Source organism: Capricornis sumatraensis, chromosome 6, assembly GCF_032405125.1.
Source record: "Capricornis sumatraensis isolate serow.1 chromosome 6, serow.2, whole genome shotgun sequence".
Lineage (NCBI taxonomy): Eukaryota > Metazoa > Chordata > Mammalia > Artiodactyla > Bovidae > Capricornis > Capricornis sumatraensis.
The window spans coordinates 34,051,079-34,073,835 of record NC_091074.1 but is presented as its reverse complement, the minus strand read 5'-3'; the positions used below and the strand labels follow the sequence as shown (position 1 = coordinate 34,073,835).

General features: G+C 38.5%; 1 protein-coding gene across 1 annotated transcript in view; it reads left to right on the top strand.

Annotated features, from left to right (window-relative positions):
- Positions 1–22,757, top strand: part of ADAMTSL1 (ADAMTS like 1) — a 444,282-nt gene that overhangs the window by 24,908 nt on the left and 396,617 nt on the right. The window contains exon 3 of the mRNA XM_068973576.1: positions 2,100–2,145. Within this exon, the coding sequence (XP_068829677.1) occupies positions 2,100–2,145 (46 nt within the window). The remainder of the gene's footprint in view (positions 1–2,099; positions 2,146–22,757) is intronic.

The window sequence follows — 22,757 nt, the reverse complement described above, 5'->3', positions numbered from 1 at the left end:
TATGGGAGTATAGAATGTTTTTCTTTGGGGTCATCTTTCTTTTCTAAAACCTCTACAATGAGCATGTACTTTAGCACTGAAACTATTGCTTTAAGAATTATGACTTTTTGTGTCCTTAAATATGTAATTTTAAAAAATACATTGAACGTTTTATCATATCAAGATCTGAGATCAATCATATTAGTGAAATTTATCTTTAATTTTGTATCAAATAATTGAGATATTAAGAAATAATTAACAATATTTTTCAGGAAGTCTTACATTAAAATTAGATTAAATACAAACTCACTGTAAATACAGTGGACTTCCCTAGTGGCTCAGAATTTACCTGTCAGTGCAGGAGATGTGGGTTTGATCCCTGGGTTGGAAAGATCCCCTGAAGAAGGAAATAGCAACCCACTGTGTTTTTGCCTGGGAAATCCTTTGGACAGAGGAGCCTGGCAGGCTACAGTCCTTGGTGGCGCAAAGAGTTAGACACGACTTAGTGACTAAACAGCAACAAATAAGTACAGTAAGTCCCCTACATATAAGTAAGTTCTGTTCCGAGAGCACATTCATAAATCCAATTTGTTCATAAGCCAAACAAAGTCAGCTTAAGTGCCCAACTAACACAATTGACTATATAGTACTATCCAATAATAGGTTTATAATACTTTGCACACATAATACACACACAAAAAAAACAAACACAAGAAATAAAGTTTCTAATCTTACAGTGCAGTACCTTGAAAAGTACAATAGTACAGTACAACAGGTAGCATACAGGGCCTGGCATCTACTGAACAGGCAAAGAGAGTTACTGACTGGAGGAGGGAGAAGAGGTGGGAGACAGGAGAGCTGAAGGGTCGTCAGTAATAGGAGACGGAGGGAAAGCTGCAGTTTCAGTCATGCCTGACATTGGTGGCACCAGTTCTGATTCTTTGCTGGATTCAGTTCTATCTATCCTCTTGAAAGAAGAATCCAGTGATGTCTGGACACTAGTTCTTTTTTTCTCATCATAGATGACCCAGTAGCACTGGATTGCATTCTGAATGGCTGCTGCAACCTTTGTATATCATTCTATGTCCCAGTCCTGTGCCTCAAAAGACTAACAGTGCCTCCTCAAATAAAGAAGATCCCTTTGCTATTTACTCCATCATGACTCTCTTCTGGTTCTTCAATTACTTCTTGTTCCTCTTGTTTCTCTTTATCCTTTCTCTGGGCCTCCAATTCCTGGTGCTTCTTAGCAGTACCAGCTACATCTCTGCTGTTTTTATGCTTCCTGACATCCTGGGCTTGAAATAAAGATATTGTGGTACTGTACTCTATACAGTACCATACAGTTAAGTACACAAAAGCACAACCACTTGTAAAGGATTCACACATGTGGCAATGTGCACCAGACCCATGAACTAACTTACATGATTGGCTGTGTGAACTCACGTTCACATCTTTGCACACGTTCAACTTGAAGGTTCATATTTAGGGAACTTGCTGTACTTATTTTGACAACTTTTGAAGCAAAATTAATACTTAGTTTCAAGTCTAATGGAGAAGTCAGTTTGCATATTCAGCTTCTTTCAGTTCAGTTCAGTCGCTCAGTCATGTCCGACTCCTTGCGACCCCATGAATCGCAGCACGCCAGGCCTCCCTGTCCATCACCATCTCCCGGAGTTCACTCAGACTCGCGTCCATCGAGTCAGTGATGCCATCCGGCCATCTCATCCTCTGTCGTCCCCTTGTCCTCCTGCCCCCAATCCCTCCCAGCATCAAAGTCTTTTCCAGTGAGTCAACTCTTCGCATGAGGTGGCCAAAGCACTGGAGCTTCAGCTTTAGCATCATTCCTTCCAAAGAAATCCTAGGGTTGATCTCCTTCAGAATGGACTGGTTGGATCTCCTTGCAGTCCAAGGGACTCTCAAGACTTTAGATCTGCTCTATTTAGTATTTGATAGTAACTCCTACCAGGGCATACTCAAAAGAAAACAGAGGCGCATAAGAATATAAATAAAGAGTATAAACTGGTATTAAAGAGGAAATTGATTTTCTAAGAGAACCATTGAAATGTGGGGCCTTTCATTGGTGGTAATGAGTTGTTGTTTTTTTTTCTCCCTTCCCCCAGGAGCTGTGAGGGAAGAAATATCCGATATAGAACATGCAGTAATGTGGTAAGCATTAACCTTCTATGATTGTGATAATGCATTTTTAAGCCCTGAATAATGCTAAACAGTCTCATGTATCCTGAGCAGATATCAACTAATTAGTATATTACCAAGAGTTATTTATTTCATGGTATATGGATTATATACATTAAAAAATTGGTAATTTTAACATTCCTCAAGACAAACTTTTAATCACTTGGCCAGATTGAAACTAACTACACTATTTAAAAATAAGAACTGTGTTTCCTCTCTGCTTTCTGGCTTCACATCTAGGTCTCTTGAAAGCAATAAATGAGAAAAGGGAAACCACTTGGGAATCATGAAATAAACATCAGTTCATCAAACTCAGATTTGATAAATTCATTCGTTTAACAAATGCTGTTCGATACCAACTGTATGTGAGGCACTGAACTACTAGAAAGCTCCATATCATGTGGTTGCTGTCTTAAAACATCTGTGTTATGGTAAGGGATGTAGCAAGAGAAGACAGACGCTGACAAATGTAGAAAGAAAGGGATTACGTTCTTGTGGGTTAAAAGCAGAGGGAAATCTGAAGGACCTTCCAGAAGGAGGTGATTTGACGTAGGACTGAGAAGCCTAGGAAGGCTGTGATTGCCCCAGACTAGGTGGGAGGGGATGATAGCCAGTCCAAGTGGAGGAAACATAACAGGCAACTTTGGAGACAGGAATATTGAAGGTGTGTTCTGAACATGAATTTAAATAGGATTGTGCTTAGCAGTATGGAAGAGAAGAATTGAAAGCTATTTTGAGGTTACACCATGAAGAGATTTGAATATTAAGCTTCCAAGTTTATTTTCCTTCAGTGACTAATGGAGGGTCACCAGAGGTTGTGGAGTGAGAGTAGAATATTGGTGAGTTCCACTTTGGGAAGTTTAATTCTGTGATGATGTGAGGGATGCACTGGAACAGGAAACAAGTAGAGAACAAGAAGTAATGAGGCTGAAAACAGGAGGAAATAGATATGAGAGATCAAAATTAAAGTCACTCTGTAAGACTTCCCAAGTGATTTAATTAGAGTGATGAGTCATAGTGGGAGTGAAGGAATGTTTTACGTGCATGTTTAGAGCTCTAGTGCTTCTGAATCGCTTTCTTAAAGATGTTATTTTTTCTGATGTTCGCATAATGGGCATCTTCCTTATTCTGATCTCTGCTCAAATGCCACCTCTTCAAAGAGGTTTCCTTGACTACTTTATCTAATATAGTTGTCCCATTGTTTGGCCCCAACTCTCACAATAGTCAATCAATCATATTTAGCTTTTTTTGGACTGTGCAAGCTCTTTTTTGCAGAGTGTGGGCTTCTTTAGTTGTGGTGTATGAGCTTAGTTGCCCCTAGGAATGTGGGATCTTAGTTCCCCAACCAGGGACCAAACCCATGTCGCCTGCATTGGCTGATGGACTTTTAACCACTGGGCCACCAGGGAAGTCCCTATCTTATTTGAGTACTTATTTATGTGTTCTGTTCCCCAACTCTGGAATGTAAATTCCTTAAGCATAGATAGAGCCTCGTTTACCTTGTCCACTCCTACATCCCCAGTGCCTAAAACTTATATATATGTTAAGCATACAGTAGATATTTGTTGAATGCAAAAGGAGTGCTGGTCTTCTAGAAGAATGGTGAATGCCATTATCAAAAGTGAACACTGAGAGGTTTGAGAGAAAAGTAAAAGTGAAAGTCAGTCAGTCGTGTCCAGTTCTTTGCAACCCCAGGCTCCTCTGTCCATGGAATTCTCCAGGCCAGAAGTAGTTATGCTAGTGTATCAGGAATGAAATCAAGACAGCAGCACATAAAGCATATTAATAAAGAAATGGAATCTATAGGTCTGTTGTTCTTATGAAGTGTTAACAGAGGCACTCCATCATTTGTAGAACCACAGAAGGGTGGGAAGATGTGTTGCTTTGTTTTGTTTTGTTTGTTTAAATAAGAGAGCCCTGAGAGATGAGTTTGATCTGGAGGGTGAACTTGATGATATTTGCAGGTAAGAGTATTCTTGACGCCACAGGTCCCAAAGCCAACATTGCGTGACAAGAAGAGAAGGGATCTTGATAGAGGGAAAGGACATAAACTCTGTTCTTAAAAACAGACACAAATTGAGAAAGACACAAATTGAAGATATAGAAAACTTTTGAAGACCACGTTGTTATAGCAGAGGGGGTTCGACTGAGGTTAGAGAACTTGCTGTTACAGAGAACATGGTCCAGAGTGTGTTAGGTCTTAGTCTGGCAATACTGAGATGCCCCCCAAAAATGGACAGTGGCATCCACATATAAGCAATATCATACAATATTTGTGTTTCTCTGTCTGACTTACTTTACTTAATTTGGTACTCTCTAGGTCCATCCATGTTGCTGCAAATGGCATCATTTCATTCTTTTTTATGGGAAAGTAATAGTCCCTGTGTATATGCACCACATCTTCTTTATCCAAATAGTGCAAATGAACTTATTTACAAAGCAGAAATAAAGCCAGAGATGTTGAAAGCAAACTTATAGTTAACAAAGGCAAAACAGAAGTGGAAAAATAAATTAGAATTTGGGGATTAACATATACACATGACTATATATAAGATAACTAATAAGGACCTACTGTATAGCACAGAGAATTCTACTTAATACTCTGTAATAATCTATATGGGAAAAGAATCTAAAAAAAGAGTGGATATATGTATAACTGGTTCACTTTGCTGTGTGCTTGAAATTAACACATTGTAAATCAACTATACTTCAATAATTTTTTCTTTTAAAAAAGCGAGATGGACAGTGGAGGTGACTCCTGGCCAGAAGACGAATGAGATGAGAAAGACTAAAATGAGTGAACAGTATAATTTTATATAAATGCCTGACCAAGAACACAAGCAAGTAGAAGGCATGATAATTGGAAGTAGAAGCAATTGTTCCATAGGATATTTTGCCTAGTTCATTTCTCTGTTTCCATTTAAGACACTAGTGACATATAACATAACCCATAGCATTGTCTTCTTCACCACGCACACGCACACACCCCTCATTCAACTGCTGATTAATTAAAAAGATCAAATAGCTGTGGTGACTTTTGTTATGTTTTTTTAAAAATTGACAGTTTGTTGTAGTTATAGTATGAAAAAATTTTGATATAAATATACTATAGCTCATTGGTTTTCTTTATGATCCTTTTTATTATGCTGATATATATGTGTGTGCTATATATGTGTGTGTGTGTGTGTGTGTGTGTGTATATATATATATATATATATATAATCATTTTAAAAACACACGACATAGAAAACAAACATAGTTACCAAAGGAGAAGGAGATGGGGAGGGATAAATAAGGAGTTTGGGTGTTAACATATATATACTACTATATTTAAAATAGATAACCAATGAAGACCTACTGTATAGCACAGGGAACTGTACTCAATATTTTATAATAACCTATAAGGGAAAAGAATCTGAAAAAATCGTGATATATGTATGTATAACTGAATCATTTTGCTGTACACCTGAAACTAACACAGAATGGTAAATCAACTGTACTCCAATTAAAAAAAAACACAAAAGCAAACACAATGAAAACATTTTTTAATTAAATGAATTATAAAATATGAAAAACACACAGACATGATGTTTTTAAAGAAATCTCCTTTACTACCATTCCTTTTCTGTCTAGCCTTAAGGATAATAGAAGGGGTCCAGACTACCCTAAGTAGACGTGAATGCTTAAAGCATCATGAGCAGATGTCTGCCTACTCTTTCCTATAAGATCTTCGGAAACAGCCCAAAACTTCCTTGTTATCATTATAAGCATTTCCCTGGACAGATGCAGGCTAAAGCTGACCTAACATTACTTAAAACCAATAGCACGAGCCAACTCTTTGCAGCTTGTAGAATCAAACTGACACTGAGTTTTTTATGAGAACCTAGAGTCTTCAAGTAATTCAATGTTTTTTTTCTGGCTTTTGGCCATGACAGAAGCAACACTGCCAAAAATACAAACGAAAAATTTCATAAGAAAGAATTTTTTCATAATCACATTCCAATTTCTTCAAACTAAGAAGTTCAGAACAATTCAATTAAGTATTCCCCTTTTAGTTGCTTGTTTTGGAAAAACTTGAGGGGCTTTTATTAGTTAAGCCTCCAAGGTCACTTGTTAATCCCTGGACAGCTTCCTAGGCCTCTTCTGAGCCACTTCTTCTCCAGAGAGTCACTCTCTATTTCTATTCTTTGTACTTGCTATATACAGCATTTCTTTGGGTTCTTGTTTCCCGAAACTGAGAAAGAGAAAAGATCTCCTTAGATTACCAGTTTTTCTGGCTCAACTGAATTATCAGCTTATGTGCTTTTATTGTTTTATTATTTTATTGTTAATCACTGTATAGACAGATTATATCCATATAAGAAAGTTAAAGTTTCCATAATGTTCCCATGGTTCTTGGAGTCGTGGTACCTTCTTATACCATTTCTACCTGATCCAAGCAGGCTATTTTCATTCCTAAGGATGTAGTTCATCCAATTTTTCCCATTGGACAGTCCCTGCTCTTTTTAAGAAAAGTGACAAGGCTCTTTCTGAAAGAAAAAGCTAAGGATAGGGACTTCCTCGGCAGTTCAGTGGTTAAGACAGTCCACTTTCAGTGGTTGGGGGTGCAGGTGGGTTCAATGCCTGATCGGGGAACTAGGATGCCACATGCCACACAGCACAGCCAAAAATAATTTAAAACAAAAGAAAACTAAGGATCACATCAGGAAAAACAGTGGGTGTAAACCCAGCAGACCATTCAAGTGGGTTACGAGGTGTCAGATTGTCCCTGCTGCTGCTGCTGCTGTTGCTAAGTCGCTTCAGGCGTGTCTGACTCTGTGCGACCCCATAGACAGCAGCCCATCAGGCTCCCCCAACCCTGGGATTCTCCAGGCAAGAACACTGGAGTGGGTTGCCATTTCCTTCTCCAATGCATGAAAGTGAAAAGTGAAAGTGAAGTCGCTCAGTCATGTCCGACTCTTAGCGACCCCATGGACTGCAGCCTATCAGGCTCCTCCGCCCATGGGATTTTCCAGGCAAGAGTACTGGAGTGGGGTGCCATTGCCTTCTCCACAGATTGTCCCTGGATCCTCTCAAAATTCTTCTTAGATCACATTTCCTGTTTGTTCAAATAACCTCAAATCTGAACACCTTGATCTTAATTAGATGTTCAAAATTGACTTCCAAAGTGGTGAGAGGAATGCTATGTGTCTTATAAACTGTTTCTTCATCACTGTCCTTAATCTTCACTAGAACTGAGATTTAAGAGATAGTGACCACGGTTAGCATCCTATTAGGCTAAGGTGCCTGTACTAGTTGATGCCATTCTTATGTTCCTTATTGAGATTTTATTACTCCACTGCAGCACTGTACTGTTCTTAAAAAATACTCTTGCAAGATTACAGTTGGTAAACCACGTTTCCATATCTTTGCTAAAAACTCTCAGGGAACAATCAGAAGTGGGGGTGAGGTGGGTGGGCAGGGATTTCTGTCTTCTGAGGAAATGGTTGAAACCATTAAAAGCCTTTTTAGCACATGGAGACAAAACGTTGTTCATTCCAAGAATAAATGACCATGAGAACTGTTCTCAGGACTAGGGTATATTGATGAATAGGACCAAAACCTAATTCTCCTGAAGCTTTCATTCTAATGGAGGAAGCCAGATTACAAACCGACAGACAAGTTATTTAAAGGAAACAATATCAGGTAGTGATCAGTGCTCTGCAGAGAATTAAATGATCAGTGGTGACTTCAGATTGGAAGGTTGGGGAAGTCCACTTGGGGACGGACATTCAAATGACAGGAAGAAAAGAACTGTGGTAATATCAGGGGAAGAGTGAATCAGAGAGGAGGAACAGCCAGTACAGAGGCTCTAAAGGATGAAGGAACACAGTGTGTTCAAAGAAAGAACAAATTCAGTGTAGAGACTAGTGTGCAAGGAGAAGAGTATTAGAAGATTAGAAAAATAAAGGTGCAGTTAGACAGGAGCTAGATCATGCTGGGTGTCATAAAGTGTTATAGTTTTAATGGCAAGAGGAACTACTGAGACTTTTAGGGAGGGGAAAATAAAGTTGTACTCAGGATTTTAAAAAATAGGTTTGGCTGCAGGATCGCTCCAGAGATGGATTGCACAAAAGAGAGTGGAAGTAGACATTTCAGTTCAGAAGTAATTCCAGTAGTTTCCTTGAGTACTAATGGATGCTTGCACTAAGGGGACAATGATAGGAAGATGTAGACTGTGTTTTAGAGGGAAAATGTCTTCCCCTAAGTCACTTGGCTTTGTCCTCACTTGGATACAATCCACTTTTATGGTCTACAGTATCATTACTATGAAATGCCTTACATGCAGCTTTCCAGCAAGAGACAAAGGCATCAGCTATAATGGTCAGATAGGACAGAGTGGTACTAGGCAAGTTTATAACTTTGGGGGCCTCAGTTTCTGCACCTAAATAACAAGAGGATTGAACTAAGATTTCAAAGATCCCTTCCAGCTCTAAAATTCTGTAGTTCTTAAAAAAATTTATATCTGGGGTATTGGATCTAAACAATGAAGATATCTGTGTTGGTTCTGTGACTGGCAGTACTGCATTGAACAGATTTCTCCAGCAGTAAAGTAGGGTTAAATCGAAGCGAGCACACATGGACCATAGAAGCAAAGTTCTTGTCTTTGGTATAGACTTTGATCAGCCATCTTAACCAGTTATTCTCATCACTGAAGTTGTAAAGGTTCATGGCTTTCATAACATCCTTAAAGTGGTTATTAATAATGAATCAAAAGGAAAATCACATTTGATCCCATGCCCATTTTTCTCATCGGGTCTTTGTACAGCATAAAGTAAGGGCACATTTGGTGCTTTATGTCAATAATGGAATAGAAACTCATGGAGGGAAAGAACATTCTGCTATAGGACTTTCTTGGTCAGAATTTTCTTTTCTTTTTTAAAAAAATGTTTTATTTTAATTGGAGGTAATTACTTTACAATATTGTGGTAGTTTTTGCCATGCATTCACATGAGTCAGCCATGGGTGTACACGTGTTCCCAATCCTGAACCCCCCTCCCACCTCCCTTCCCATCTCATCCCTCAGGGTCATCCCAGTGCACCAGCCCTGAGCACCCTGTCTCATTCATCGAACCTGGACTGGCAATCTATTTCACATATAATAATATACATGTTTCAATGGTGTTTTCTCAAGTCATCCCACCCTCGTGTTCTCCCACAGAGTCCAAAAGTCTGTTCTTTACATCTGAGTCTCTTTTGCTGTCTCACATATAGGGTCATCATTACCATCTTTCTAAATTCCATATATATGTGTTAATATACTGTATTGGTGTTTTTCTTTCTGACTGACTTCACTCTGTATAATAGGCTCCAGTTTCATCCACCTCATTAGAATTGATTCAAATACATTCTTTTTAATAGCTGAGTAATATTCCATTGTGTGTATGTACCACAGCTTTCTTATCCATTCATCTGCTGATGGACATCTAGGTTGCTTCCATGTCCTGGCTCTTATAAACAGTGCTGCGATAAACACTGGGGGTACATGTGTCTCTTTCAATTCTGGTTTTCTCAGTGTATATGCCCAGCAGTGGGATTGCTGGGTCATAAGGCAGTTCTATTTCCAGTTTTTTAAGGAATCTCCACACTGTTCTCCATAGTGACTGTACTAGTTTGCATTCCCACCAACAGTGTAAGAGGGTTCCTTTTTCTCCACACCCTCTCCAGCATTTCTTGTTTTTAGACTTTTGGATAGCAACCATCTGAGTGGTGTGAGATGATACCTCACTGTGGTTTTGATTTGCATTTCTCTGATAATGAGTGATGTTGAGCATCTTTTCATGTGTTTGTTAGCCATCTGTATGTCATCTTTGGAAAAATGTCTGTTTAGTTCTTTGGCCCATTTTTTGACTGGATCATTTATTTTTCTGGAATTGAGCTGTAGGAGTTACTTGTATATTTTTGAGATTAATTCTTTGTCAGTTGCTTCATCTGCTATTATTTTCTCCCACTCTGAGGGTGTCTTTTCACCTTGCTTATAGTTTCCTTCATTGTGCAAAAGCTTTTAAGTTTAATTAGGTCCCATTTATTTATTTTTGCTTTATTTCCATTACTCTGGGAGGTGGGTCACAGAGGATCCTGCTATGATTTATGTCAGAGTGTTTTGCCAATGTTTTCCTCTAGGATTTTTTTAAATTTTGGTCTTACATTTAGATCTTTAATCCATTTTGAGTTTATTTTTGTGTATGGTGTTAGAAAGTGTTCTAGTTTCATTCTTTTACAAGTGGTTGACCAGTTTTCCCAGCACCACTTGTTAAAGAGATTGTCTTTTCTCCATTGTATATTCTTGCCTCCTTTGTCAAAGATAAGGTGTCCATTATCTCTGGGCTTTCTATTTTGTTCCATTGATCTATATTTCTGTCTTTGTGCCAGTACCATACTATCTTGATGACTGTAGCTTTGTAGTATAACCTGAAGTCAGGCAGGTTGATTCCTCCAGTTCCATTCTTCTTTCTCAAGATTGCTTTGACCATTTGAGGTTTTTTTGTATTTCCATACAAATTGTGAAGTTATTTGTTCTAGTTCTTTGAAAAATACCATTGGTAGCTTGATAGGGATTGCATTGAATCTATAGATTACTTTGGGTAGTATACTCATTTTCACTATATTGATTCTTCTGATCGATGGACATGATATATTTCTCCATCTATTTGTGTCCTCTTTGATTTCTTTTGTCAATGTTTTATAGTTTTCTATATATAGGTCTTTTGTTTCTTTAGGTAGATATATTCCTAAGTATTTTATTCTTTTCATTGCAATGGTGAATGGAATTGTTTCCTTAATTTCTCTTTCTGTTTTCTCATTGTTAGTGTATAGGAATGCAAGGGATTTCTGTGTGTTAATTTTATATCCTGTAACTTTACTATATTCATTGATTAGCTCTAGTAATTTTCTGGTGGAGTCTTTAGGGTTTTCTATGTAGAGGATCATGTCATCTGCAAACAGGGAGAGTTTTACTTCTTCTTTTCCAGTCTGGATTCTTTTCATTTCTTTTTCTTCTCTGATTGCTGTGGCTAAAACTTCCAATGGTTTCAATTTTTCACCATTGAGGATAATGTTTGCTGTGGGTTTATCATATATGGCTTTTATTATGTTGAGGTATGTTCCTTCTATTCCTGCTTTCTGCAGGTTTTTATCATAAATGGATGTTGAATTTTGTCAAAGGCTTTCTCTGCATCTATTGAGATAATCATATGGTTTCTATCTTTCAATTTGTTAATGTGATGTATCACATTGATTGATTTTCAGATATTGAAGAATCCTTGCATCCCTGGGATAAAGCCCACTTGGTCATGATGTATGATCTTTTTAATATGTTGTTGGCTTCTGTTTGCTAGAATTTTGTTAAGGATTTTTGCATCTATGTTCATCAGTTATATTGGCCTGTAGTTTTCTTTTTTTGTGCCATCTTCATCTGGTTTTGGTATTAGGGTGAATGTGGCCTCAGAGAATGAGTTTGGAAGTTTACCTTCCTCTGCAATTTTCTGGAAGAGTTTGAGTAGGATAGGTGTTAACTCTTGTCTAAATTTTTGGTTGAATTCAGCTGTGAAGCCATCTGGTCCTGAGCTTTTGTTTGTTGGAAGATTTCTAATTACAGTTTCAATTTCTTTGCTTGTGATGGGTCTGTTAAGATTTTCTATTTCTTCCTGGTTCAGTTTTGGAAAGTTATACTTTTCTAAGAATTTGTCCATTTCTTCCAAGTTGTTCATGTTATTGGCATATAGTTACTGATAATAGTCTCTTATGATCCTTTGTATATCTGTGTTGTCGGTTGTGATTTCTCCATTTTCATTTCTAATTTTGTTGATTTGATTCTTCTCCCTTTGTTTCTTGATGAGTGTGGCCAATGGTTTGTCAATTTTATTTATCTTCTCAAAGAACGAGGTTTTAGCTTTGTTGATTTTTGCTATGGTCTCCTTTTTTTATTTCTGCCCTAACTGTTAAGATTTCTTTCCTTCTACTAACCCTGGGGTGCTTCATTTCTTCTTTTTCTAGTTGCTTTAGGTGTAGAGTTAGGTTATTTATTTAATTTTTCTCCTGTTTCCTGATGTAGGCTTGTATTGCTCTGAACCTTCCCCTTAGCACTGCTTTTACTGTATCCCATAGGTTTTGGGGTGTTGTGTTTTCATTTTCATTCATTTCTATGCATATTTTGTTTTCTTTTTTCTTAATTTCTTCTGTGATTTGTTAGTTATTCAGAAGAGTGTTGTTTAGCCTCCATATGTTTGTATTTTTACTAGTTTTTTTTTTTTTTCCTGTAGTTGACATCTAATCTTACCACATTGTAATTGGAAAAGATGCTTGAGATGATTTCAATTTTTTTTAATTTACCAAGGTTATATTTATGGACCAGGATGTGATCTATCCTGGAGAAGGTTCTGTGTGCACTTGAGAAAATAGATGAAATTCCTTGTTTTAGGGTGAAATGTCCTACATATATATCAATTAGGTCTAACTGGTCCATTGTATCATTTAAAGTTTGTGTTTCCTTGCTAATTTTCTGTTTAGTTGATCTATCCATAGGTGTGAGTGGGGTATTAAAGTCTCCCGCTATTATTGTGTTATTGTTAATTTCCCTTTTCATACTTGTTAGCATTTGTCTTACATATTGCAGTGCTCCTATGTTGGGTGCATATATATTTATAATTGTTATATCTTCTCCTTGGATTGATCCTTTGATCATTATGTAGTGTCCTTCTTTGTCTCTTTTCATAGGCTTTATTTCAAAGTCTATTTTATCTGATATGAGTATTGCTACTCCTTTTTGTCTCCATTTGCGTGAAATATCTTTTTCCAGCCCTTCATTTTCAGTCTATATGTATCCCTAGGTTTGAGGTGGGTCTTTTGTAGACAGCATATATAGGGGTCTTGTTTTTGTATCCATTCAGCCAGTCTTTGTCTTTTGTTTGGGGCATTCAACCCATTTACATTTAAGGTAATTATTGATAAGTATAATCCCATTGCCATTTACTTTGTTGTTTTTGGTTTCAGTTTATAAACTTTTTCTGTGTTTCTTGCCTAGAGAGTATCCTTTAGCATTTGTTGGAGAGCTGGTTTGGTGCTGCTGAATTCTCTGAGCTTTTGCTTGTCTGTAAAGTTTTTGATTTTTCCTTCATATTTGAATAAGATCCTTGCTGGGTACAGTAATCTGGGTTGTAGGTTTTTCTCTTTCATCACTAAGTATGTCTTGCCTTTCCCTTCTGGCTTGAAGAGTGTCTATTGAAAGATTAGCTGTTATCCTCATGGGAATCCCATTGTGAGTTATTTGTTGTTTTTCCTTTGCTGCTTTTAATATTTTTTCTTTGCATTTGATCTTTATTAATTTGATTAGTATGTGTCTTGGGGTGTTTCACCTTGGGTTTATCCTGTTTGAGACTCTCTGGGTTTCTTGGACTTGGGTGGCTATTTCCTTCACCATTTTAGGGAAGTTTTCAACTATTATCTCCCCAAGTATTTTCTCATGGCCTTTCTTTTTGTCTTCTTCTTCTGGGACTCCTATGATTTGAATGTTGGTGCATTTAACATTGTTCCAGAGGTCTCTGAGGTTGTCCTCATTTCTTTTAATTCTGTTTTTCTTTTTTCCTCTCTGCTTCATTTATTTCCACCATTCTATCTTCCCCCTCACCTATCCTATCTTCTGCTTCAGTTATTCTACTATTGGTTCCCCTCCAGAGAGTTTTATGTCATTTATTGCATTATTCATTATTTATTGACTCTTTTTTATTTCTTCTAGGTCCTTGTTAAACTTTTCTGGCATCTTCTCAATCCTTGTCTCCAGACTATTTATCTGTAACTTTATTTTATTTTCAAGATTTTGGATCATCTTTACTATCATTATTCTGAATTCTTTTTCAGGTAGACTCCCTGTCTCCTCCTCTTTGGTTTGGTTTGGTGGGCTTTTATTATGTTCCTTTACATGCTGAATATTTCTCTGCCTTTTTTATCTTGTTTAGGTTGCTGTGTTTGGGGTGGCCTTTCTGTATGCTGGAAGTTTGTGGTTCCTCTTTATTGTGGAGGGTCCTCCGTGTGGGTGGGGATGGACAAGTGACTTGTCAAGGTTTCCTGGTTAGGGAAGCTTGCATCAGTGTTCTGGTGGATGGAGCTGGATCTCTTCTCTCTGGAGTGTAATGAAGTGTCCAATAGTGAGTTTTGAGGTGTCTATGGGTTTGGTGTGACTTTTGGCCACCTGTATTTTTGTGCTCAGAGTTATGTTCCTGCATTTTTGGAAATTAGCTTGGTATGTCTTGCTCTGAAACTTGTTGGCTGTTGGGTGGAGCTTGGTTTCAGTATAGGTATGGAGGCTTTTGGATGAGCTCTTGTCGATTAATGTTCCCTGGAATCAGGAGATTTCTGGTGTTCTCAAGTTTTGGATTTAAGCCTCCTGCCTCTGGCTTTCAATCTTATTCTTACAGTAGCCTCAAGACTTCTCCATCCATACAGCACCGATGATAAAGCATCAAGGTTAATGGTGAAAAGATTATCCACAGTGAGGGACACCCAAAGAGGTTCACAGAGTTACATGAAGAAGACAAGGCGGGGGTGGGGAGATAGAGGTGACCAGGAGGAGAAAAGGGGCAATCAAAAGGGGAGAGAGCAATCTAGCCAGTAATCAGTTCCCTCAGTAATTTGCTGTCCTCAGTCTGGAACACTCAGAGAGGTTCATGGAGCTCCATAGAGAAGAGAAGAGGGAAGAAGGAGATAGAGGTGACCAGGGGGAGAGGGGGAGAGTCAAAAAGAGAGAGACCAACCTAGCCAATGATCAGTTCCGTAAATGTTCTCCACAGCCTGGAACACCCAAAGAGATTCAGAGTTAAGTAAAGAAGAGAAGCGGGAGAGAGGAGATAGAGGTGACCCACTTAGTATCTCATGGCTCTGGAGGTCAGAAGTCCAGATGGGCTCAACTCATTTCTCAGCTCAATCCAAAATGTCCAAAGTCCTCCATCTTCTAATAGGTTGCAGGGCACTCTCTTTGGGCTGTTTTTAAATATCAAGTCCACATTCAAAAGGCAAAGATTCAATTTCCAATTGCAGGCAAGGTGGAGTAACAGGGCTTGGATTATCTTCTCACTGCCAACCTGATGGCATCTTCCTCTCTCAGTCCTCCACACAGGAGAGGCCCAGAATTTTCTTTCATGAAAAAACTTAATCTGTTTATTAGTGATCAAATTGTAATTTGCTGAGAAACAAGGCTGAATTGTGTCTAAATACTGAATTATGATTTGCAGGTTTTGCCATTGAAAGAAACAGAGAATCGGTTCACTTGGGTGATATAAAGGTAGAAAATCAGGTTTGGGAGGGAGAATTACAGAGAGTTTACTTTAAGACAAGGATAATTGGAAACCATTGGAGACTCAAATGGAGTTTTCAAGCATAAACTTAGAGAAGTAGTATTGGAGCCGCTTGAGAGGGCTGAACTAGAGTTAAAAAATGGGAGTCATCACTCCATAGGTCGAAGTTTTAACTCCAGGAGTGAAGATATTGTCCGTTCACTCATTCCAAATGAAGTATACATGTAAGTTCCTTTTTTTAATTGGAGTGTAATTGCTTTACAATGTTGTGTTAGATCTTGCTGTAGAATGAAGTGAATCAGTTACATGTATACATTTATCCCCTCCCTCTTGAGCCTCTTTCTCACCACCCTGCCCTGTCCTACCCCTCTAGGTCATCATAGAGCACCAAGCTGAGCAACCTGTGTTGTACAGCAGGTTCCCACTACCTGTCTATTTCACACATGCTAGTCTGTATTTGTCAATACTCTTCTCTTAGTTCCTTCCAATCTCTTCTTCCCCCTGTGTCCACATGTCCATTCTGTACATCTGCATCAGTAAATCAGAAAGAGAAAAACAAATATCATGTATTAATACATATATATGGAATCTAGAAAAATGGTACAAATTAACCTATTTGCAGAGCAAGAATAGAGGCCAGATTTTTTTTTTTTTTTTCTGGAACAACATTCAAACCTGTGAAATACCCTCTGGAGTCTAGACAAATGCTGTAGTAAATAACAATAACTTTGGGTGTCAGTCAGTGAGCTTGTGTCAGCTGGACTGTTTTCCAGCCAAGAGGCACATCTAAGATAGGAAAGAGGGTCACTTTCTCATAATCAAGTCCTTATTCCATACTGGAAAATTAAAAATTATGCTGTGTGTCAGGGCCATTTGTTTGTTCACTTATTCATTCTCTGGTTTAATTGTTCATTTATTTAGCCAACATTTATTGAGCACCCAACTCTTATTCTGTATTAGGGATGTTAAGAGTCTGTATTATCGATAAAAAGACAGGGTACTTTCCTTGGGGAAGTCCAGAGTCTATTAGGAAAGACAGATACATAAACACATAATAAATTAATGTGTGGGTAAACACTATTTGTGTGGAGGTAGAGACAACATACTAAGAGGTCATGGAAGGACCATGCCTGGTTCTCTTACTGCTGTACATCCAGTACCTAAGATGAAGTGTAAGCACTGTGTTTCTGAAACTGTGTGCAGCGAACACAGCAAGCCTCCAGAGCTTCAGGGTGATGTTTTAAATACTCAAGGGAAACACAGCAATACTTGACATCCGATGGACACTGTACAAACTACCAGATCAAGTTTGTTGTGGTTTTTTTTTTCTATGTCTTATCTTTGAAAAGTTGACATTTGCTTTGATAAAAAGCAAGTGCTTTGAGAAAATCAACAAAGGACAGAAAATTAAGGTCGCATTTTCCAATCTGATTTCAGACTTGAGAATATAGTGCCTAACAGCTGAATACATCCCATCAGTAAGAAAACGTGGTTACTTATGATTGAAATAAAATTTTTTGTAAAAATCACGTGTATTATTTTTCCAGTGACCACCAAGTTATTAGGACACAGATACTTATTAAGTTGCTTGGACTTAAATTAATTAGTAAATAGAACCAAAGGATATTCCTTTTGGCCTAGAGGTACCATAGAAAAGATTACTGAGACTTTAAAAGGACTGTGAATAGATGAGGTTTGGCAACCTTTATCACACAGTAGACACACTCCAGTACTCTTGCCTGGAAAATCCCATGGATGGAGGAGCCTGGTGGGCTGCAGTCCGTGGGGTCGCTGAGAGTCGGACACGACCGAGCGACTTCACTTTCACTTTTCACTTTCATGCACTGGAGAAGGAAATGGAAACCCACTCCAGTGTTCTTGCCTGGAGAATCCCAGGGACGGTGGAGCCTAGTGGGCTGCCATCTATGGGGTCGCACAGAGTCGGACATGACTGAAGCGACTTAGCAGCAGCAGCAGACATTTAATACATATGGCAAATGAATGAATGAATGACATCCTAAATAGGGCTACACTTGAGCTCAGTCTGTCAAGATGATGGTCTCCAATGAGAAAGTGTTATGAAAAATGAGAATGGAATTTATTCAGCACCTTCTGCCATGACCTACTATGTACCAGACATTTTTTCCTAAGTGCTAGGGCATCCTAGTTCCAGAAAAAGATAAGACTCCCATTCTCAGGAAGCTTATACTTTAGTGGGAGAAGGCATATGATTAACAAGTAAATAGAAGTGTATCAGTTTCAGATAGTGGAAGACTATGAAGAAAATAAAGCAGGGTAATGAGATAGTGACGGTGGGGAGATGACTTTTATGAGGCTGTCAGGAAATTCCCTCTGAGGTGATATTGGGGCCCAGGTGTACATGTGAAGGGTGAGACATGACGTAGCTCAGCTTAGTTTAGGCTCTGCCAGGTCCTTTTATAAGGTGCAGTACAAGGTACATTGTGGGGAAACAGATACTTCTCTATGCTGAAGAATCTGAACTTGCCCCCAAATGTTATTTTGTGAGGGGCATTTCTGGCCTCTTACCAGAGCCTGTGGGCATTGCTTGGGAGAGGAGCAGAAGGCTGACAGAAAGCTGGTTGCTCTGACTACCCCACAGTGCACATGCATCTTCTCCCAGGCCCAGAGCCAGTCAGCCCCTGACTCAAATATATGAAGGGTGGTAGAGGAATTTCTTAAGCTCAAGTTGAAGTGTCTTAAGTAGGAAAGCAATTCTGACCTGGGCCTCCTGGGTAGCTAACTTCTCAACTCTGTCCAGCAGCAGACCCAGAAAATGGACTTCTTGTCAGATCCATCCATAATTTCCTCCCTACTGACCCACCCAGCTGAAAGCAGAAATTTTCCTAAGTGTAATCTTCACTGAGAAGGAAAGTGCTCACATTTTAAGGTCTGGTAGGACATATCTTTTCCAAGTTACTTTATTAGGACTTCATTTATTCTTTACTGTTACTGTTAAGTCACTTCAGTTGTGTCCGACTCTGTGCAACCCCATAGATGGCAGCCCACCAGGCTCCCCTGTCCCTGGGATTCTCCAGGCAAGAACACTGGAGTGGGTTGCCATTTCCTTCTCCAATGCATGAAAGTGAAAAGTGAAAGTGAATTCGCTCAGTCGTGTCCCACTCTTAGTGACCCCATGGACTGCAGCCCACCAGGCTCCTCCATCCATGGGATTTTCCAGGCAAGAGTACTGGAGTGGGGTGCCATTGCCTTCTCCGTCATTTATTCTTTAATATGTATCAATTCACATAACAAATTTGGGTCCAGGCTCTCCTGCTTTTTAGATTCACATGCATTTGTAGCTGAGCAGACTCTAAGAGGCCATCAGGATGTATGGAGAAGTGCAGGGGGTAGTGATTCAGATTGATTAAAAATTCAGACATCCTCTTCTTTTTTAATCCTGTATACATGGAGAACTAAAAGCATCCAAGTAGAGGACAAAGAACATGGGCTTTTCTGAGTCTTGCCACTTTGTAATAATGTGCTTTTAAACAAAATTCATTAACCTCTTTCAATCTCAGCTTTCCTACCTTTAAAAATATCCTCCTTGTATATGTACAAAGAATGTTAATTTGATGTTTGTGGTAGTTTAAAAATTGGAAACAAATGGGCCAGGGCTGATTAAATACATACATTGTGGTATATCCATACCATGGAACTCTATACAGTCATTAAAAAGAATAGGGTAGATCTTCTGAGGAAATCAAAACTGAAAAAGACACATGTACCCCAGTGTTCACTGCAGCACTATTTACCATAACTAGAGCATGGAAGCAACCTAGATGTCCATTGACAGATGAATGAGTAAAGAAGTTTTGGTACATTTATACAATGGAATCCCACTCAGCCATAAAAAGGAACACATTTGAATCTGTTGTAATGAGGTGGACAAACTGGAACCCATTATACAGAGTGAAGTCAGAAAGAGAAATATAAATATCATATACTGATACATATATATGGAATCTGAACAGATGGCACTGATGAATTTATATCCAGGGCAGCAGTGGAGAAACAGACATAGTAGGAGAGGAGGGGGAACAGGAGATGTATAGTAGAGTAACATAGAAATTCACAATACCATGTGTAAAGCAGATAGCCATAGGAATTTGCCGTATGACTCAAGGAACTCAAACAGGGACTGGCTGAAGAGTGGGGTGGGGAGGGAGGTGGGAGGGAGGTCTGGGAGGAAGGAGACAGGGGTGTACCTATGGCTGACCCTTGTTGATGTATGACAGAACACCACAAAATTATGTAAAGCAATTATCCTTTAATTAAAAAATTTAAAAAAAAGAATTGAGTAGATCTCTAGGTAGTAACCTAAGGTTCTTCCAGGATACAGTAAATGTGAAATAAAGCAAGTTGTGGAGTAACATATTTAACATGATTTCAATCAGTTAAAAAAAAATCCTAAAACAGAAATGTACGTGGCATATCATAAATTTTGAAGCATACTCATCAAACTGATTACAGTGATTATTTGTGTATATAATTCAGAGAGAGAGAGCATTTGAGTGATTTAAGGGGGACTTTCTTTTTTTATTCTATATACTTTTATAGAGTTTTAGGTTTTTTACAGTGAACATGTATTCTGTGATTGGTATAAATGTCAAACTACCTCCAAAAATGAGGTTGGGATAAAATATTTTAAGCCACTGAATATATATTTATTTTTGAAACACTAAAAAAAAATCATCTCACAGAAGGTTTACATAAGAAAATAGCTAAAATCAGGAGTGTCTGGCTCAATAATGTCGGGTCTGCCCTCCCTTAATCTTTTTTTTTTTAAATCAACTTCCCCTTTTCTGTGGCAAATTACCCTTTCCAGGAGAATATATTATTTTAAAAAGTGAAAATTTGATCACTCTAAATTTCTGAAAGTCAGCCTTATTCTTTGGTATCATGGGAGAACTTCTCCTGGTTATTTTGCTAAATAACAGGTTCCAGGTCTTTTACAACAAAAACATCAGACCTCATCTCTGGCAGAACTGTAGAATTATAATGCCCTTTCTTTTGGAGAAACTATAGGAAACCAGACTTTCTATTCTCTACCCAGTCCTTAGGCTGGACAGTTAGGTCTCTGGCAGCAATAATGCTTGGCTTTTCTTTGGCCAGACAAATACTTGGTTGGAATTGCTGTATATTCTCAGAAACATATCCAAGGGGATCAATCAATATCACCCATAACAAGTCTAGCTTGCCACAAAGCTAGAACAAATGTGCATGTGACTTAACTATTTGTAGAGCTTTGTGGTTCTTGTGTGTGTGTTTTCCCTTTTAACGTTGACAAGCATTGCCTCTGCTGAAACAGAAGGATATTCTCTAGGGAACGCATTTTCAAAAACATCCAAATTTCCCTGACTTGGGCCACAGTTCTTTCTGTTTATGCTGAAATTAAATAACAAAGGAAAATAACTTTTTAGGAAGTAAGAAATGATCAATGACTTTTACTGTTTCTCTGAGGACAGAGGTTGTCTCCAGCCTTTTTGCTAGGTGAGCTTTAGCCATCTTGCAAATGAATTCATCTCTAAATGCAAGTGTATATAGCATGCCATGGGGATAACTGAAGATGTATTCTGGTACAAGACACCATTTCTTTCTCAATAGAGACGCACTGAGTATTCAGAATAATGGTTAAAAATATTTGCAGCAATTACTATGGGAAGGAAAATTTTTTCATGTTTTATGACTAACTGTTTTATCATTTGTGGCATAAAGAAATAAACATTTTTTTAATGATTCACAGATTCCTTCCTTTGGTGAATCTGATGGATATAGTTCTCTCTGCCGTGCTCTTTGTCAGGCAGCCAGCCAAGTTTTTTGGGTTTTTCCTCCCCAGCAGTTTGGGCCTTTCTGCTTTCCTTTTCCCCTAGGCCTTCTCCTGACTGCTGTACACATTTGTTTTATTTTTTAAAAAATGCTTTCCTAACGTGTCTTTATTGGACCCCTCCTAAGTCTCTCTGTTTTTCTTTTCTCCGTAATGTGTTCTCAACTTCTTATCCTTTTCCTTGACTATTTTTGCTTCTTCAATTTATTTTTTATTTTATATTGGAACATAGTTGATTTACAGCGTTATGTTAGTTTCAGGTGTACAGCTAAGTATGGAGGTTCCTTAAAAAAAATAAAAATATTAATAGAACCTACCATATGATCCAAAAACCATTCCTGAATATATATCCAGAGAAAACCATAATGGAAAAAAATGCATGCACCCCTACTCTTAGAAAACTAGGGATAGAAGTGAGCTTATTCAAGTTGATAAAGACTTCTTGTTGTTTACTTGCTAAGTCGTATCTGACCGTGCAGCCCCATGGACTATCACCCACCAAGTTCCTCTGTCCGTGGGATTTTCTAGGCAAGAATACTAGAGTAGGTTGCCATTTCCTTCTCCAGGGATCTTCCTGACCCATGGATCAAACCCAAGCCTCCTGTATTGGCAGGTAGATTCTTTACTGCTCTCCCACCAGGAAAGTCCCTTGATAAAGAGTTGTTCAGTCGCTAAGTCATGTCCCACTCTTTGTGACCCCATAAACTGCAGCATGCCAGGCTTCCCTGTCCATCACCATCTCCCAGAGCTTGCTCAAAGTCATGTTCAATGAGTCGGTGATGCCATCCAGCCATCTCATCCTCTGTCACCCCCTTCTCCTCCAACCTTCAATCTTTCCCAATATCAGAATCTTGTCCAATGAGTCAGCTCTTTGCATCAGGTGGCCAAAGTATTGTAACTTCAGCTTCAGCCCTTCCAATGTATATTCAGGATTAATTTCCTTTAGGATTGACGGATTTGATCTCCTTGCTATCTGAGGGACTCTCAAGAGTCATCTCCAGCACCACAGTTTGAAACCATCAATTCTTTGGCACTCAGCCATCTTTATGATCCAACTCTCACACCCATACATGACTGCTGTGAAAACCATAGCTTTGACTAGACGGACCTTTGTCAGCAAAGTAACGTCTCTGCTTTTTAATACACTGTCTAGGTTTGTCATAACTTTTCTTCCAAGGAGCAAGCCTCTTTTAATTTCATGGCTGTAGTCATTGTCCACAGTGATTTTGGATTCCAAGAAAATAAAATCTGTCACTGATTCCATTGTTTCCCCATCTATTTGCCATAAAGTGATGGGACCAGATCCCATGATCTTAGTTTCCTGAATGTTGAGTTTTAAGCCAGCTTTTTCACTCTGCTCTTTCACCTTCATCAAGAAGATCTTTAGGTCCTCTTCACTTTCTGCCATAATG